The sequence below is a fragment of the Hevea brasiliensis genome, chromosome 15 (genome assembly GCF_030052815.1).
Source record: "Hevea brasiliensis isolate MT/VB/25A 57/8 chromosome 15, ASM3005281v1, whole genome shotgun sequence".
Taxonomy (NCBI): Eukaryota; Viridiplantae; Streptophyta; class Magnoliopsida; order Malpighiales; family Euphorbiaceae; genus Hevea; species Hevea brasiliensis.
This window is the reverse complement of record NC_079507.1, coordinates 57,890,550-57,908,967: the sequence shown is the minus strand read 5'-3', so window position 1 is coordinate 57,908,967 and position 18,418 is coordinate 57,890,550. Positions and strand designations below refer to the sequence as shown.

General features: G+C 34.7%; 1 protein-coding gene and 1 non-coding gene across 4 annotated transcripts; one reads left to right on the top strand and one right to left on the bottom strand.

Moving 5' to 3' along the window:
• Positions 1-1,256: 1,256 nt before the first annotated feature.
• On the bottom strand, positions 1,257-17,407 carry LOC110646653 (MACPF domain-containing protein At1g14780). Of its 3 annotated transcripts, none has more exons than XM_058136718.1 (9): positions 16,944-17,357; positions 16,628-16,869; positions 14,849-15,041; positions 14,668-14,742; positions 14,034-14,217; positions 13,656-13,825; positions 13,489-13,553; positions 12,792-13,377; positions 1,257-1,491 (listed from the first exon to the last, which is right to left on the bottom strand). In XM_058136718.1, the coding sequence occupies exons 1-9, from the start codon at positions 17,181-17,183 to the stop codon at positions 1,474-1,476; spliced, it is 1,773 nt and encodes a 590-aa protein (XP_057992701.1). In that variant the 5' UTR covers positions 17,184-17,357; the 3' UTR covers positions 1,257-1,473. The 3 variants fall into 3 exon arrangements, with proteins under 3 accessions (XP_057992701.1, XP_057992702.1, XP_021655858.2); XM_058136719.1 differs by lacking the exon at positions 1,257-1,491 and adding an exon at positions 11,229-11,987; XM_021800166.2 differs by lacking the exon at positions 1,257-1,491 and having other exon boundaries at positions 12,576-13,377; positions 16,944-17,407.
• On the top strand, positions 9,694-9,801 carry LOC131174391 (small nucleolar RNA R71). Its single transcript, XR_009144638.1, has one exon. It is a non-coding gene; the product is annotated as a small nucleolar RNA R71 (small nucleolar RNA).
• Positions 17,408-18,418: the final 1,011 nt, after the last annotated feature.

The following is an 18,418-nucleotide window of genomic DNA, read 5'->3' as shown; positions in this document are numbered from 1 at the left end:
GAGACTAATATTTGATGTGGCCCAACCGCAAGTGCATGGGTCGTACAAGTAATATAGAAAAGATATCGTTCCCACGAGAAGTTGTGTTAATGATTGAATTTTTTATATAAAAAAATTGACTAAATTGAACTATTTTTTAAATTAAAGCAATAAATTGATGGGTATTGGAGTATGAAATATATATGTGCAAAATTAATAATCTATTCAATAATGTAGAGATTTAACTAAATTTGCATCAAATTAAAATAAGCAAATTGAAATATGGCAAGATTTAAAATGGCAAGTAATTAAATTCAATTAGAAATTAACAATGATAAAAAGGCGATTCCGGAGTTCGGGAGTTCATATTCAAGCTATTTTGGGATTTTAAATTGGTTATCCAATCTTGTGGAACTTATGGGTTTTAAGGAGATTAATTCTTAAATCCTTTGAATACCCTTTCGAGTGGGACAAAGAGTGTCTTAATCAATCTAATCTTACTTTCGTGGAATTAGAGTTAATAAAGACCCATTAAGTTCCTTAATTAATCTGTAAATCCTCTTAATCCTTAGTCTATTTCTAGATCTAAGTTAATTAAGTCCAATTTCTTGATTATCTATCACAAGGTTTTCTCCTTTTGGTGCCTCAACCATGGATTAAGAACATCACTTAATGGGATCCTACACTAAGCATGTCATTAAGCACACAAGAAATGAAAAAAACTTATTAAGACTACAAAATATGGATTACCCAATCAAAATCCACAAAATATCTTAAATATTACATCCCTTACTCCAGAATCAAAGAAAACTACTCACTATCCATAATATTTACTAGATATTTTAGGTTAATATTGAAATAAAGCTTTAATCTAAGCTAAGAAATAAGAAACCCAATACTAGAAAGGTAGGAAAAATGCAAGAAAAGAAGGAAATCTCCAAATCTTGTTGGAAATGGTGTGGGAGACGTTTTTGATTCTTCAGCTGCTGCCCTCTCCTTTTCCTTTTCTTCCCCTCTTTTTCTCTTCCCTTCTAAAATGGGATAAGGATCTATTTATAATTTTTTTTCTGACAAGGAGCCCTAAAATGGTGTGTTTGAGGTGTGATTTTCTGAGGGAATCTTCTGCCAGCTCATCAATGAAGTCTTTGTGGGACTGCATAAGTGGACTGCATAAGTTATGCAGTCTCTTATGCAGTTTTCTGCTGGTTTCTAGCTCTCTTGTGCGAAACTGCATGAGCAAGGTGCAAGACTGCATAGGTTATGCACAATTCTGTGAGGTTGCATAAGGGAGGCACGAATCTGCATAAGTTATGCGGCAACTTATGCAGATTTCGGCAGGTGCTTGGGACAGTTTCTTCTCCTTATGCAGAACTGCATAACTTATGCGGCAAGTTATGCGCAATTTGGCCAATGCATACTTCAACTTTGAAACTTGTTTTTGACATCTTTGGCTGCATAAATCATTCCTCAAAAGTAAAATTTCTTTTTAGTTCTTCAAAACCACCATTTTTCCTACAAAACAAAGTAAAAATTACAAATTAATCCAAAATTGACAATTATGAAAAACTAACTAAATAATTAATGAAATTAGCTAAAAGTGACTAATAATCAAATAAAATGGCTATGAAATTAAACCTAAATGACTATGCAAAATTTATGTATCAAATACCCCCAAACTCAAGCTTTTGCTTATTCTCAAGCAAACTTTAAAATATAATACAATTATTTTTTTAGGGGTGCTTATCCAAAGAGCTATGAAAATCACTTATTAAAGTAACTTAACACACCTTTAGCCAAACCAACAATCCATATACCCATCCTTTAAAATGCAAAGAATCTAATACTTATCCAAGCTTTCACCGCTTAGCCATCAAGTCAATTATCATTCAAAATTCTCAAACCAACCAATCAAAAGAGAGAGTCATGCTCAAAAGAAATTCTAGGACAATCAATAGTCAAAGTGTCTCTATATAGAATGATGGGATTAAATGAATGAATGGATAATTTTCCAATCCCATAGGCAAATTCCCTACTCCTATCTCCACTAATGTAGCAAGTACTATCAAGAGATCAAAGGTCTTTTTAGGGATGTAATGGGGCCATGGGGTAAGAAGAAAAAGGTAAAAAGGATTCAAAGCATGAGAATATTTTCAATCTTGAAAACATAAGGTACATTTCTTATTTTATTATTATTATTATTTTTTTGGTATATATATATGGAGGAGAGAAATACACAATGAGAATTATCAAGTGCTAGCATATTTTACAAAACACATAAAAATGGAGGGACACTTTGATACTTTAAACTTGTATCTTGCATTTTCTTTTGATGATTGTCCCTAAAAATGCCACCCCTAAACTCATTTCCTTTAATTACTTTGGGTGGATTTCTTTCAATTTGAATGACAATAATGAAAAGCACATATACTAGCACTTTTATAAGATAACAAGCATTTCTTCTCCCTCTTATTACATTTTTTTTTCTCTTTTTTTTTTTTCAAAGTATAAAGTGTACCTAATATTCAATTATTCTCATGAAAAGGGTTGGAGTGTTTGATTCATTGGCTAGGTAGCAATAAGGGTTTTAAGAAAAATTAGGAATAAAAAGGCTCAAAGGGGTTTGCAAGGGTTAATTTTAATTAGGAAAAAGGCCAAAGATTTAAAATAAGAAGGTTTAAATCAAAGAATGTCTAATCATCTCTCTTTTCAAGTACAAGCTGGTATTTCGCCTTGAAAGGTTTAGAAAATTTGTTCTAGGATTGGTGAGATATCATTTGACTACCTTTTATCAAATAACTCCTTCTAAACACTCCAATCTCTAAAGGACTAGTTGGGTGGCTTTTTGGCTAAGAAGATATAGGCAAGGGATAGACACTTCAAAACTTTGCACCTCTTAGGAAACTTTCAATCCACAAACCCAACTAAAGGTAAGTCAAATCACTCTCATAGGCAACTTTTCAATACTCAAGGGATTTGGCAAAAGACTTTAATGCATGATGCATGATTCCTAAAAATGAGCAATGCATTAACTAAATGGAAGAAATCTATTTGTGTGCAATGTGTACAATTTCTAAGTGATATATAATGTGTGTGTAAATGTGTTATGTATATGTATGCATGGATGTATATGTAAAATATTTACAATATATGTAAATGGAATGGGATGAGATGTTCCTATACTCAATATGTGAAAAAATGTAGCAAAAATCAAAATGTGCGCCCCCAAACTCAAAATTGGACATTGTCCTCAATGTCTCAAGCAGTGCAGCATTAAAACTCAAAGCAAAGAAGAATATCCAGGAATTGTTAAATTTAAGAGCAAAAAGAAAGAGTTACCTGGTATAGAGGAGGTGAGAATTCAAGAGATGATGATGATGCATAAGAAGCTGCACAAGTTATGCAGAATAAAATGCTGTACAGAACAGGTGCATAAGGAGGGTGCATAAGCTGTGCAGTTCTGCATGAGTGGCATAAAGAACTGCACAGGCTATGCAGAACATTTGCATAAGGGGATTCACAGCCTGTGTAGTATATTCAAAAGCTACTGCATGATGATATAGCAAGGAAAAATGTGCAAACACCAGTAGAAGCATGCAAATATATACAGTGTATGGACAAGTATGCACAAAAGGGCAGTAAAGGCAATGAGAATCAATAAAAAAAAAAACTAATGGAATAGCCATCCAATAGAACTTCAAGAAAAAACAGAATTCAAGGCAAACTAAAATTGTTTCAACATATCCAAAAAGAAAAACTCCTAGAAGTTTGAACAAAATAAAATAAGAACTAATCTAATTCTATGGTTTTGCCCTTGTCCAAAGATGCTGCTAAAGGACTAGTTGGAGCTGGCTGCTGTCGAAGGGGTGGTTCTGGAGGAGGTGATGGAGGTGGAGGTGGCATTCCCAGAAAAGCCATGAGCTGCTTCATCATCTCTTTTAATTCTTTCTGTTTGTCTCTGGTTTCCATAACAAAATCAAAGAGTTGATCATGACGATCCTTGAGGGAGTCAAGACCAGTTTCAAGCTTCCTATCCACAAAGTATACATCATCACTAAGCCTCTCAAGATAGGTGAATAACGCTTTAGTGTTGGAGGGAGGAGGTGTTATGGATGAAGAGGGTCCAGCTGCAGAAGGTGTAGGCTGTGCAGAATCTGCTGGGATATCCTATGCAGACTGAGTGGGTGGTGTAGGTTCAGTAGAATGCTGTTGGACTGGTGGTACAGATTGTGCCTCTAGTTGTGCAGTGGGTCCTGTATCTGCTGCTGGTTGTGCAGTGTCAGAAGGTGGCAAATTGAATCCAGTTTTGTATAGGTGAGTAGCATCAAAATATAGAGTGTCTGAAAGTGCTGGTAGAGGAAGCTCTTTCGGATTAAAACCAAAATGCTTAGCTATAACAGTTATGAGCCCACCCATGACTATGTCACCTATAGATTTGGTAGCAATATGTAACACATGCTCACAAAAGAAGTAACCAGGAGAAACTTTGACTTTGTGAAAAGCACACCATAATATGAACAATTCAGATTTTCCAACAGCACCAGAACTAGTCCCTCTGCCCAAGATAGTACTAGCAATAAGCCTATGGATAAATCTAGGTGCAGGGTTTAGTATTTGAGAGGTCTTGGATCTGCCAGCAGAAAAACTCTGAGGTTGGTTTTTGATACTCCTCCAAAACTGAGCAGCATTCCAAACACCTTTATTTGCTGCCTCTACCCCTATATATGGCACCCTAAATAGTCCATCAATTGCAAACCCAAAAATACTATGAAATTGGTCTAATGATAGCTCTCTATTTTGCCCCAAACACCTAAACTTCATAGTTGGCTTGTAATCTATCTCATGCAATTTCAGAGTAGCAGAAAATGAGGAAATAAATTCCAAAACTAGAGCTGGATAAACTAGTTCTTGTTTATGCACAAATTCCATCCAACCTAAACCATCAAGGTAGGCAACAACATTATCAAATAAACCAACTAATTGGAGGGCATCCGCAGAAATGTACCTTACGGGTTGCACCTTCCTGTCCTTAAGTCTCTTAAAGGTTGCCTTGTGAGTTACATCAGGGAGGGGCCAAGGTAGTTTAGATACCTGTGTTGCTGCTGAAGTTTGTTTTTTTTGCTAGAAGAGAGTGATTTGGCTTGTGGGGTAGAGGTAGAAATGCCAACCCCTTGTCGCGTGAAAGCTGAAGTTTTGGGGTTTTTGGGTGGAGGCTCTGAAAGTGGAGTGGTAGGTGGGTCTTTGCGTTTTGTGAGAGGAGGTGCAGAAGCCATAGGTCGGGTGGATTTCGACCGGATTTTCCTCTTATAGGTGGCTGTGGGAGGTGGTGGAGGGGTTTGTTGTGGAGGCGAATCGGGGTTGGGGGGCCGCATTGCCAAGGGCGAGACTTGGAGAGGGGAGGTTTGAGGGGAATGAGGAGGCAATTCCATGGTGTTGTCGATGGTGGGAATGGAGGAGGTGATGGAGAAAGTAAAAGAGGCAGAGGGAAGTTAGGCCAAAGGGCTGCAAAAAGAGGAGTGGGGAGGAAGGATGATGCCGAGAAAAAATGACGTGGGGGAAGTGAACAGGAACGACGGGAAGAGGGAAAGTGGGTGCCGAAAGGTTTTTGATTTGCACAGGACCTGTGTAAAACTGCATAAGGGGAGAATGGGTGTGCATAAGTTATGCACCCTCTTATGCAGGTTTCGGTGGAAGAAAAAGAGTGTGAGAAATTGGTTATGCAAAAGTGCATAACTTATGCGCTGACTTATGCAGGATTCGGCTAATAATGGAAGTGTGAAAAGTCAGTTATGCAAAAGTGCATAACTTATGCACTCCCTTATGTAGTTTTCGGCAGAAAGAGAAGTGCAGAAAATGTGGTCATGCAAATGTGCATAAGCTGTGCACTCCCTTATGCAAGTCTCAGCAAATTTTGGAATTTCAGAAGATGTGGTTATGCGGAAGTGCATAACTTATGCAAGTTTCGGCAGATTTTTGATTTCCAGAATTTGTGGTTATGCGGAAGTACATAACTTTTGCACTCCCTTATGTAGATTTCGGCAGAAAGTGGAAATGCAGAATTTGAAGTCATGCAAGAGTGCATAAGTTATGTACACACTTATGCAGATTGCAGCAGAGATGAAAGATGGCAAAAATTGTGGTTATGCAGAATTGCATAAGTTATGCAATGGCTTATGCAGGTTTTAGTAGAGATGAAAAATGGCAAGAATTGTGGTTATACAGGATTGCATAAGTTATGCAATGGCTTATGCAAGTTTTAGCAAAGATGAAAAATGGCAAAATGGTCTAAAAGCTACATAAGCTATGCAGTTACTTATGCACAATTCAACAAGATTGAGATTACAATTGAAAATGAATTGCAAGTTTGAAAAATACACTAGAATGAAGAAATGTAATTCTATGAAGCATAAATCATGAGAAATTATCACCAAAAACACATCAATATATACAAAATCCATCACAATTGCATCATACAAGCTTGTAGAAGTGAGTTCTGCATAAGAGGCATTTGTGAATTATGCCATATCAACTCAAATTCTGCAAATCAGCATTTAGTACATTAAAAACTCAATAAAAATCTGCATAAAGTTGTATTTATCCACAAATGAGAATTGACTCCCCAAGTTATGCCAAGAAAATGCAGTATGTCCACATTGAATCACACAACCCAAATAAGCTCAAAACTACAAAAATGACCCATTTACCATCATATTAACATGATAAACACATGCTGTACAAAAGTTACACACCCAACCTCAACAAAGTAACAAATGCCATGTGCTGCAAACCCTTCTTTACTGAAATCTTCATTTCTCTGCATAAACCAAGAAGCAAACCTGCACAGGTTATGCAGTAAAAATAAATCAATCTTGGGAGAGTTGAAGGACAAAATATCATATTAAGGGTCACTCCCCAGCAGTTCACCAACCTTCCTCCATTGAAATACATCTACAATGGACAAGATTCAACAATGTCAAAAATTGAATTTGGGGAGATTTAAGATAAAAACAAAAGTAATGTAAATAAAAGTAAATCAATAAAAGCAAAATAAAAGAACTTGGGGTGCCTCCCAAGAGCGCTAATTTATAGTCCTTAGATGGACTCTTTTCATTTTTCATGGTGGCTGAAATTGGAATTTATTGCCTCTGTTATCAATAGGTGCTTCAATGAATCTATACTTCATTTTCTTTCCATCACATGAGAAGATCCTTGTTGCTTTGTCTAAAAATCCAACCATTTCTTTCTTGACAACCTTTGGTGCATTTTTTTCTTTGAGAGATAGTTGTTTTACTTCACTTTTCTCCACTTGCTCAACTTGAAAGATTGGTGCCATAGGACAAGGTGGATTACTATTCAAATGTTGTGCAAATGCAGCCTCTTTTGGATTTTGATCATTGATACTCCCTTCATGGATAAGACAACTTTCAAGAGAAGCCTTCGGATAGCTCTTTCTAAAGTGCTCTTTTACTAACTCATCAACTATATCAATTCTCAAACAAGAGTCTACATCTTCATGTTGCTTCTTCTTATCATTGCCAATGTTGAAGACTAAATGATCCTCTCCGACTCTGAGAGTAAGCTTTTCACCTTTCACGTCAATCAAAGCACCAGCTGTAGCTAGGAAAGGCCTCCCTAAAATGATTGGGATATTAGAATCCTCTTCCATGTCCAAGATGACAAAGTCAATAAGTATATGGAATTTCCCAACCTTCAGAGGCATATTCTCTAAAATTCCTTCAAGATACTTAATTGATCTGTCAGCTAACTGAAGAGAAATGTGGGTTGGCTTAAGATCTCCCATATTGAGCTTCTCATAAATGGAGAGGGGCATAAGGCTAACACTAGCCCCTAAATCACATAAAGCTTTTGTAAAACCTGATTCCCCAATGTGGCATGGAATTGAAAAACTCCCTGGATCCTTGAGCTTTGGAGGAAGTTTCCTTTGGAGGATAGCACTGCATTCTTCTGTCAAAGCTACAGTTTCATGGTCTTCAAGTTTCCTCTTGTTTGAGAGAATTTCATGTAGAAACTTAGCATAAGAAGGCATTTGGGAAAGAGCATCAATAAAAGGCACATTTATATATAGCTTCTTCAAAACCTCTAAGAACTTCACAAATTGCTTATCAAGCTTGGCTTTTTGAAATCTCTATAGAAAAGGAAGCTGTAGCTTGTAAGGCTCTGGAGGTAGGGGTGTGCAAACGGTCGGTTCGGTTCTGAACCGAACCGAACCGATAAAACCGAAAACCGAAAATCGAAAATTTTATAAACCGAACCGAACCGATTGATAAGAGAAAACTGAACCGAATCGAACCGATAAATTTCGATTCTGTTCGGTTTTAAACCTATCAAACCGAAATTTATAAAATTTCATATTTTTAACATTAAATCTAAATAATAAAAACATAAAAACAAAAAAAATTAGAAATCAAAACTCAAAAATCTTTAGGTTCGGTTTGGTTTTCTTTGATTTCGATTCGGTTCGATTTGGTTCGATTCAATTTGATTCAATTTTTTTTTATTTCTTATATATATTAATAATTTCGGTTCGGTTCGGTTTTTTTGATTTTTTTATGAAAATAACCGAACCGAACCGATTAACCGAAATTATCAAAATTATAAACCGAACCGAATCGATTAAATTTTAAAACGGAACCGATTGAACCGAATTAATCGGTTCGGTTCAGTTTTTCGGTTTAAACCGAAAACTGCACACCCCTATCTGGAGGTATATATTTCTCTTCTTTCTCTCCAACCTCCTCTTTACCTTTTCTTGCACTCCCTTTTTCACTCTTTTGTTTTTCATTTCTCTCAACATCTTTCTCATTTTCTCTCTTCTCAACTTTTTCACTCTTCTCAGTATGCACTATTTTACCACTCCTTAGTGTGATGGCATGACATTGCTCCCTTGGATTTTCTTTTTGACTAGGAAGTTTCCCCATAGATTTGGTACTTGATGAGCATGCTTGTTGTGCAATTTGATTTTCCAGCATCCTATTGTGTGTTTGCATTTGTTCCAGCCTTGCTTTCATCTCTCTCATCTCTTCATCATGCTTAGTTTGGTTAGCAAGAATCTGTTGTAACAAAACTTCTGTGGTAGAACTTTGTTCTTGCTGTTTTGGTGGAGGATTCATATTTCTCTGCTGAAAATTAGGCAATGGTTGCCTATTTTGCTGATATGGAATTCCTTATTGCTGTTGTGGCTGAAGATTCTGATTTGGGACTTGACTTTACTGATTTCCCCATGAAAAGTTGGGATGATTCCTCCAAGTTGGATTATAAGTTTGAGAGTAAGGATTTCCCATTTGTTTGTTTCCATAATTACCAACATATGCAGCTTGCTCTTCATAGTCTACTCCATAGCTGGTAGTTCCTTCTGCATAAGCAACTTGTTGTGAACTTCCAAATGATGATGATGAACTAACCAACATACTTAAATCTTCCATCTTCTTAGCCAAAACATTTTTAAGTGCATCAAACTTTGCATTAATCATGTTGAATGGATCAAGGTCGTACATTCCAACAGCTTGCCTCTTTTGAGTTGGAGATGGTCCTCTTGGACTACTCCAAAGATGAGTATTCTTTGCAATTTTCTCTAATAGCTCATAAGCTTCATCTTCATGCTTCATAATAAATTCTCCTCCTGTTTGAGCATCAATAATCCCTCCAATTACAGGAGTAACATTGGTGTAAAAATTCTGGTTTATCATCCATTCTGGAATGGCATGATGTGGGCATTGTCTCTCTAATTCCTTCCATCTCATCCATGACTCATAAAAAGTTTCATCTTCTCTTGGTCTAAAAGCTGTCATTTGATTCCTTAATTCTTGAGTTTTTCCAGGTGGAAAGTATTGTGTAAGAAATGCATCAGTGAGTTGCTCCCAATTTGTAATGGAGTTGTGAGGTAAAGAATTAAGCCAATCCAATGCTCTATCCTTCAAAGAGAATGGGAATAGCTTCAATCTTGTTGCATCATCAGATACTCCAGGTTGTTTTTGCATATCACAAATCATAGCAAACTTCTTTAGATGTGTGTGTGGATTTTTAGAAGGATGTCCCCCAAATTGGGAATTTTGAATCATTTGAAGAACTCCAAAATCCATCTTGTAGCTATTTGCATCAATTCTTGGTCTTGCTATACTTTCTCTCAAATCATCAAAACGAGGAAAAGCATGATCCATCATACTTCCCCTAGGCACATTAGCATTTACAACCTCTTCACCTTGGGCTGCATTTTCATTGTTTCGATCATTTCCAGCATTACCACCACCAATTCTAATTCTTTCATCAGCCATGTCTGCTTCAATTTCAGTTTCTCTCAAGGCTTCTTTCCTTTTTCTGGTTTCTTTCTTGTTGGCTTTACAAAATTTCTCAATTTGAGGATCAAACAATAAGGATGTGTCACTTGAGCTTTTAGCTCTTCTCATAAAAGATTAAAAGTACCTAAAAAGAACAAACAAATACAAAATGAAAAGATAACAAAGATAAAACTATAAACAACTAAAATAATCAAGAATTCAATCTTAAACAAACAACTCCCCGGCAACGGCGCCAAAAACTTGATGTGGCCCAACCGCAAGTGCACGGGTCGTACAAGTAATATAGAAAAGATATCGTTCCCAAGAGGAGTTGTGTTAATGATTGAATTTTTAATATAAAAAAATTGACTAAATTGAACTATTTTTGAAATTAAAGCAATAAATTGATGGGTATTGGAGTATGAAATCTATATGTGCAAAATTAATAATCTATTCAACAATGTAGAGATTTAACTAAATTTGCATCAAATTAAAATAAGCAAATTGAAATATGGCAAGATTTAAAATGGCAAGTAATTAAATTCAATTAGAAATTAACAATGATAAAAAGGCGATTCCGGAGTTCGGGAGTTCATATTCAAACTATTTTGGGATTTTAAATTGGTTATCCAATATTGTGGAACTTATGGGTTTTAAGGAGATTAATTCTTAAATCCTTTGAATACCCTTTCGAGTGGGACAAAGAGTACCTTAATCAATCTAATCCTACTTTTGTGGAGTTAGAGTTAATCAAGACCCATTAAGTTCCTTAATTAATCTATAAATCCTCTTAATCCTTAGTCTATTTCTAGATCTAAGTTAATTAAGTCCAATTTCTTGATTATCTATCATAAGGTTTTCTCCTTTCGGTGCCTCAACCATGGATTAAGAACATCACTTAATGGGATCCTACACTAAGCATGTCATTAAGCACATAAGAAATGAATAAAACTCATTAAGACCACAAAATATGGATTACCCAATCAAAATCCACAAAATATCTTAAATATTACATCCCTTACTCCAGAATCAAAGAAAACTACTCACTATCCATAATATTTACAAGATATTCTGAGTTAATATTGAAACAAAGCTTTAATCTAAGCTAAGAAATAAGAAACCCAATACTAGAAAGGTAGGAAAAATGCAAGAAAAGAAGGAAATCTCCAAATCTTATTGGAAATGGTGTGGGAGACGTTTTTGACTCTTCAGCTGCTGTCCTATCCTTTTCCTTTTCTTCCCCTCTTTTTCTCTTCTCTTCTAAAATGGGATAAGGATCTATTTATAATTTTTTTCTGACAATGAGCCCTAAAATGGTGTGTTTGAGGTGTGATTTTCTGAAGGAATCTTCTGCCAGCTCATCAATGAAGTCTTTGTGGGACTACATAACTCTTATGCAGTTTTCGGCTGGTTTCTGGCTCTCTTATGCAAAACTACATGAGCAAGGTGCAAGACTGCATAGGTTATGCACAATTCTGTGAGGTTGCATAAGGGAGGCACGAATCTGCATAAGTTATGCGGCAACTTATGCAGATTTCGGTAGGTGCTTGGGACAGTTTCTTCTCCTTATGCAGAACTGCATAACTTATGCGGCAAGTTATGCGCAATTTGGCCAATACATACTTCAACTTTGAAACTTGTTTTTGACATCTTTGGCTACAGAAATCATTCCTCAAAAGTAAATTTCTTTTTAGTTCTTCAAAAACACCAATTTTCCTACAAAACAAAGTAAAAATTATAAATTAATCCAAAATTGACAATTATGAAAAACTAACTAAATAACTAATGAAATTAGCTAAAAGTGACTAATAATCAAATAAAATGGCTATGAAATTAAACCTAAATGACTATGCAAAATATATGTATCAATATTCAAACATACAATAATGAAATTAACAAAAAAAAAAATGTAATCCCTAACCTGGCTCTGATACAAATTGTTAGAAATAATTAAATTGTTATAAATTACATGATCAAAGAATATGTGTATCTGGAAGTACGCTAGTATCCATAATTTTCTATGAATAATGAAGAACGGAAGCGAAAGGGTAGGTTCACAACTCTCAATATCCACAGATTTTAATTTCTATATGAATTCTATCTGATGTTAAATGGAGTTATCAGAATATATATATATATATAGGACTGAGAGTTGGGGCCTCTTACTTAGTGGGGGGCTTATGGACAGCCTAATCCATCATTTAGATATTGCCAATTACTAAACTTATTATTTGATATCATTATTTAATATGCCAATGAGTCTAACAATTTAATAATATTAATCCACATCCAGATGCAAATAAATAATCCAACATTCTGAACTGTCATATACATCTTTATAAGAACAAAATAATTTCGATTAATTACTAATGTCAAAGCCACCAGCCCTATGTACACAATTCTATTGGTCGCATTGAGAATTAGCCAATATGTTTTATATATATATGAGAAAAAAAAATCATGTTACTACACTAAAAATATTCTGTTTCATGAACAGATATTTAACAAGGAGAATTTAACCTGCAAGCATATTTTCCCTCTCTCCAAGTCCAGCTTAGCCCCAGTTACCAGCCAATGTCCAGGACTATCCTGAGGCCCTCTACACAGCTGTGACAAGTCTACAAATTTCAAAAGCTTCTGCGTTTGCACTGGCACTGGAGGTCCTGATGGGAACACACTAGAATCCACAACCACTGCCTGTGGTTTCTTTTTCTCTGCATTTCCTGATATCGACGTGCTCAGGGCAGAGAGTAGGCCTGAAGATTTTTGTGAATATTCAGAGGAGACTTGAACCCACCTGGACTGCGCTACAAAAGAATCTGAAACCTTGGAATACAGCAACCGAAGATGAAGGACATTCTTTGAGTCGCGTTTCTTTATGTGAAGTTGAGCTCCTGTGACAATGTAGGCTACTTCTTTTCTTCTACTCCATCTCGGGTTGTACTTCACAGGTGCTGTGCATATATGGGAGAACATTTTCCGAGAAACAACTTCAATGAATCCATCATCATTACTTTCTTCTGATCCTCGCCACCACTGAGTGTCATCTATCTTGTTTTCTAGCATTTTTGGAGTATTCGATAGATGTTGGAGGTGTATGGCTAACCTGAATCATCAAACATATTTATATGATCAAAATATAAAATGGCATAGCTAGTCCTAGTCCTCTTAGATCGTAGTTTCGTGGTTGTGAGCTGTCTTGTGAAATTTAACATACCTGTTACCTTTCATGCCTTCAAGATAGAACCTCATTCCAGTTACAGGCCTTTTTCCTGCCATAACCTGATGGATTATAGCAATATTTGCATTAGAATTTAGATCCTTTAGCTAGGAGTTGACAGGGAAAAAAAATAAGGAAAGTTTTTGTACCGGTTTGGATAATACCTGAGTAGTATTTACATATAATTTAGGACCCATCAAGTTGAAGTGGAGAGCTGGTGAAGGACCTGCCATATTTGTGGTAGGACCTAGCGGGAGGTCATTGTGAATTGGTGCCCAAATCTTGTGAGATTGGAAATCAAGAAAGTATTGTAAATCAGATATAGGAGGCTTGTCTGCAATCACATAAAATTTTAAAGATTACAAAAAATTTAAAGAAGAAGATAAAAGAAATAAAAGAGTTGATATCCATTAATTAAGAACATTTAATTGTTCTCATGCACACTCATTTCGTCAGTGTTATGTTAATTATCATAAAATTCTTGGACTTTAGAGTTTTACACAAGCTATTTATTTTTTATGAAGAGAAAATGGAAAACTTACATCGAAGATACAGGTTGATAGCGTGTGATAAGAAGCCTTTGCCAAGAACACCATTGAGAAGGGAAGTTATAGGTATAAAATTATAATGAATCGCATCTGGCTTCGATGGAACAGTCAGAAGCCATTCGCAATGACTTTTTGCTGATAGATCTCCACCCCTCTTTGTGCATATCACAGTGATTCCCTGCAAAAACACAACTACTTCAATGTCAGCTTTATATTTTAGAATAGCTAGCAAGAGCTCATCACTCTTGTTTTACGAATTGCAATATCCAGAAATATTCCTATAATTATTAATTCTTTTTCAAGTTATGAGAAATAAATAAAGAGATTAACAGATGCATTGCGTATTAAATATAAATTAAGTGTTTGAGCATGAAAAGGTCTTGAAATCAAATTCTCGTGGCAATATTTCTCTTACAAATAATTAAGATTGTTATTCTTGTGTGAATCTAGATTTCTGCCTATTATTTTAGCTAAAAAAATGCTAAATATATATGATTTTATACATTTCAATTATTGTTAAGAGTCACAGAAGGCATCTACGTTTCACACTGCAATTGCATGTGCACAACTAAGAAAAAAATAAAATTTTAATTCAAATGAATATTTCTTTTTCGGGGATGGAACCTACATCTTTTGTATTCATGGATGAGAAGCTATTGAAGGTAACAGGTTGAGGATCAAAGACATTGAATGCTTGTGGAGCCTGCAATTAACAGAATTAGTCAATTAATCAAGACATAAATACAGTAATTGAAGGTTTTTCTTTTCCCTTTTAGGGGGCAGTGGAAGGGGACATATTAAATAAGAACCTTGTTCTTCTGCTCTCTACATTTAGGTGAAAAATTGCATGTCCCTGTAAATAATTGATCTCCAAGGTCATCTAAGTGTTTCTTGAGCTCAGATGGACCCAAGTTGGAAGATCTATCTTGCCTGACTAGGACCACGTCTTGGCCTCCAATGCTCAACCCCACGATAATATGAGTTCCATATTTTTCAATGAATCTGTCAAAAAATTACAAACTTGATGACATCAACTTTAGTTTTAAAGTTCAAAAAGTTTGGTCACTTCTTCAATTTTGCTTGCCAAACCAACCTACCAATACATTCTCTTCCATCAAATTTTCTAATCAGGACCTGGAAAATATATGCCCACAATAATTTCAATACCTGGATCCTATCAACATTCCATTTTTTTTTTCCTTCTCCTTTCCCCTTCCATAATTTTATAATTTTACTTTTTTTTCTTTTCCGTTTGCCACCCAATACCAGTCTATGCAAAGGAAAATTTCACGCACATTGGAATTGAATCATACATGTGTAAAAAAAATCAGCAATTTCCTGATAGTTTGTGACTAATTACACTAAAGATCGATGCAAAAATACAAAAGCATGTTCACCCTTTTGCATTATGTGAACTTATCACTATTTTTCCTTGTATTAAGGCTGCTGATATTGTTGACTTCAAGTTAAACTGACACATGGATTCTATTCATGAATTATTACTAACATTAGTTGGTCAAACAAGAATTGCATAGCTTGTTTAGAAAAATAAAATAAACTGGCAGCAAATGGTTAGCCTGTTAGGTCATGAACACTATTGATCGAAACTTTGTATATGACTTGGTCTGCGTAGGTAGTTAGCTTAGATTTTTTTTTTTTTTCTTTGCGTTAATTTCTCTTTTCTAAGTCAAAAGATCAAAATCTTGAAGCTGTTTGATCAATCTCTTTCATTGCAAAATTCATTAGTTACAATAAGAAAAAGAAAATTGGAAGTCACACAATTATAATATACCATATATATATATATATATATTTATAGAAAACCATATATATATATATATATATATATATATATATATATATATATATATATATATATATATATATATATATATATATATATATATAAAGTCAACTAGGAAGATGAAAGGAGCATTTCATTGACTCTAAAATGAGTGTAAGATGGAGTGTTTTATCTTATAAAAGAAATAAATAAAAATATATCAATTGAAATTTTCTATAAATATATATATATGGTTTTATTTAAATTTAAATTCAAAAATTTTTAAATCTTAAAATAATTTCAATATTACTGAACAAAACTAGAAGTCGCTCCCCTACATCGGTTTTCCATTAATACTATTTCTGAAGTAGAAAGGTTGATGGAATTGGCTTATCTGATTATGTGGTTGAAAGCATTCATTATTATAATAAGCTGAATTAATTTCGATATTCTCAATGGATATGGACATTGACAATTTTGAAGCACTGATCTGCAAATTTCGATGTATTGTTTGGTAGCTGATTGCATCACATTTGTTCCGAATTAAAGAATCTTTACTAAAAAGAGACGTCAAACCTCTGATCCTACGAACATCACCAATGGTGTGGCGTTTGAAAAGTCCTCACCACGGCCAAGTCAAGTTTTGGTTTCCAATTTTTTTCTTTTTTTTTAAACCAAAAAAAAAAAAGCCTAAAAACAATAAGCAATCGAAATTCATACGAATATGGCGTGCATAAACTTACTAAATTATTATTGAAACAGATAATTAACTCAGAGAAAATACAAATATGTGATAACTACGCACCTGGCAAGGGCGCAGGGATCCCAAGAGGATGGCACTGCATTGAGGACTTCGTCGGAGAGAGTCAGGGGATAGCGATCAATATGAACATCAAATAGAACAATGAAGTAGCCATCAAGTCCCAAATATTTAGTGCTGGTTGCATCAGCTGCCCAACTACCTCCTTCAAATCCAAACATGGAATTAAACAACCCTGATGGGATTTTTCCAGGCACCGATGATTTCTGGTTGAAATGCTCTGACATCTGCATTAATATTATTCATTAGTAATCATGGATTCAATACCCAGAAAGAAAGAACAGGAAAGAAAGATTTATACCTGTTGGAACTCTAGGATATCGGATTGATATCGAACTCGATCACCTTTATCACACTTGATATCAATGGATACATCTTTTACAGCTCCAAAACAAGGGACCAACAGCTCTCTTTTTTCAGCTTCATTAAGCAGAACTAATCTTTGTTTGCCTTTACAGTACTTGAGACGAAAATCAGATGTTAAATCAAATCCTCTGCCTAGGCAGCTGAGAGCCATGTCTACTATTCCATTATTGTTCATCCCTGCCAGCCCTGTCTTTTTTTTTTCTTCTCTTCCTTTCCAGCTTCTTTCAGATCTAGTCGGGTTGATGATAAAAATATTGGGGGGGTCAGAGATATAGAGTTATAGCTTATTTAGAGAAAAGCTAGAGAAAGAAAAGTGAAATAAAGAACACGTCAAGGAGGGTATATTTTTGCATTCCCATTTATTCAAGACTCTGGAGCGGCGCTTTGACCATTATTTGTTCCACATAGTTAATATAAGAAAATTTTAGTTCTGGGTTTCTATTTATTCGCCAGAAAATTCTTGATAACACGTCACATTTATTATCAACTTAAGATACGTAAAATTGTGGTTTTATATATATATATATATATATATATATATATATATATATATATATATATATAAAAGAGTGGGACTATATATTAATGAGGAGAGAAAATATATTTCAAAATCATTGAATAATCTGCAGTTCAAAAAAATCAAATAATCTGGGTAAAAATGATTCCATACAATTGTTATATATACAATAAATAAATTTTAATTATTAATTATGATGAGATTTATATAAGACTCATCATAATCGATAACTAGAATAAAAATATTGAAATGAAATTTATATATAAAATAAGGGGAACTCTATATTTTGATTCTATAATACAACAAATTGGATAAATTTTTACCTGTTGACCAATGACCATGCCTTCCACGTGAAGTAACTTGAATAACAGGGAAACAATAGGGAAGGGGCGGCTTGTCCATTTTGCACTAAAGATCGAGCATGCCCGTGTCCAGCTGCTTGAGGTCGTCTCTGGCGAAGCTATCCTTTCTGCGTCAACTTAGCAGGTTTGAAGGGAAAAAAGCAGCACCATACATATATAGCATCGCATTTATCTACCGTTGGGCTAATAACAAATGAGTGACCTATAATGCTTGCGTTATACTGTAGAAAAATAAATAATTTCATCTTTTGAAGAATTTTTAAAATTCTAAAAAATGTATCTATCTGCCCACCATTAAATTAGCAATTCAATTATGAATGGTTTATTCTATAATATAGGAAGTCAAAAATTCAAATCATAAAAATTAGATCCTTTAAAATTCTTGATGTAACAAAAAAAAAATCATATGCTGAGATTAATTTTCATTTTCAAATAAAATATGGTGTAATCTATATAACAAATGTGTGTACTTACTATTAATTCAATCTTCTTATTATCAATGAGTTTTAATTTAGTGGCACTAGAGTCATT

Coding starts and splice junctions, on each gene's coding strand:
- LOC110646653 (XM_021800166.2), bottom strand. CDS start 17,183: ATGAACAATAATGGAATAGTAGACATGGCTCTCAGCTGCCTAGGCAGA. Junction 14,743..14,848: donor GTAGAGAGCAGAAGAACAAG/GTTCTTATTTAA, acceptor TGTTAATTGCAG/GCTCCACAAGCATTCAATGT. Junction 13,554..13,655: donor TATATGTAAATACTACTCAG/GTATTATCCAAA, acceptor ATAATCCATCAG/GTTATGGCAGGAAAAAGGCC.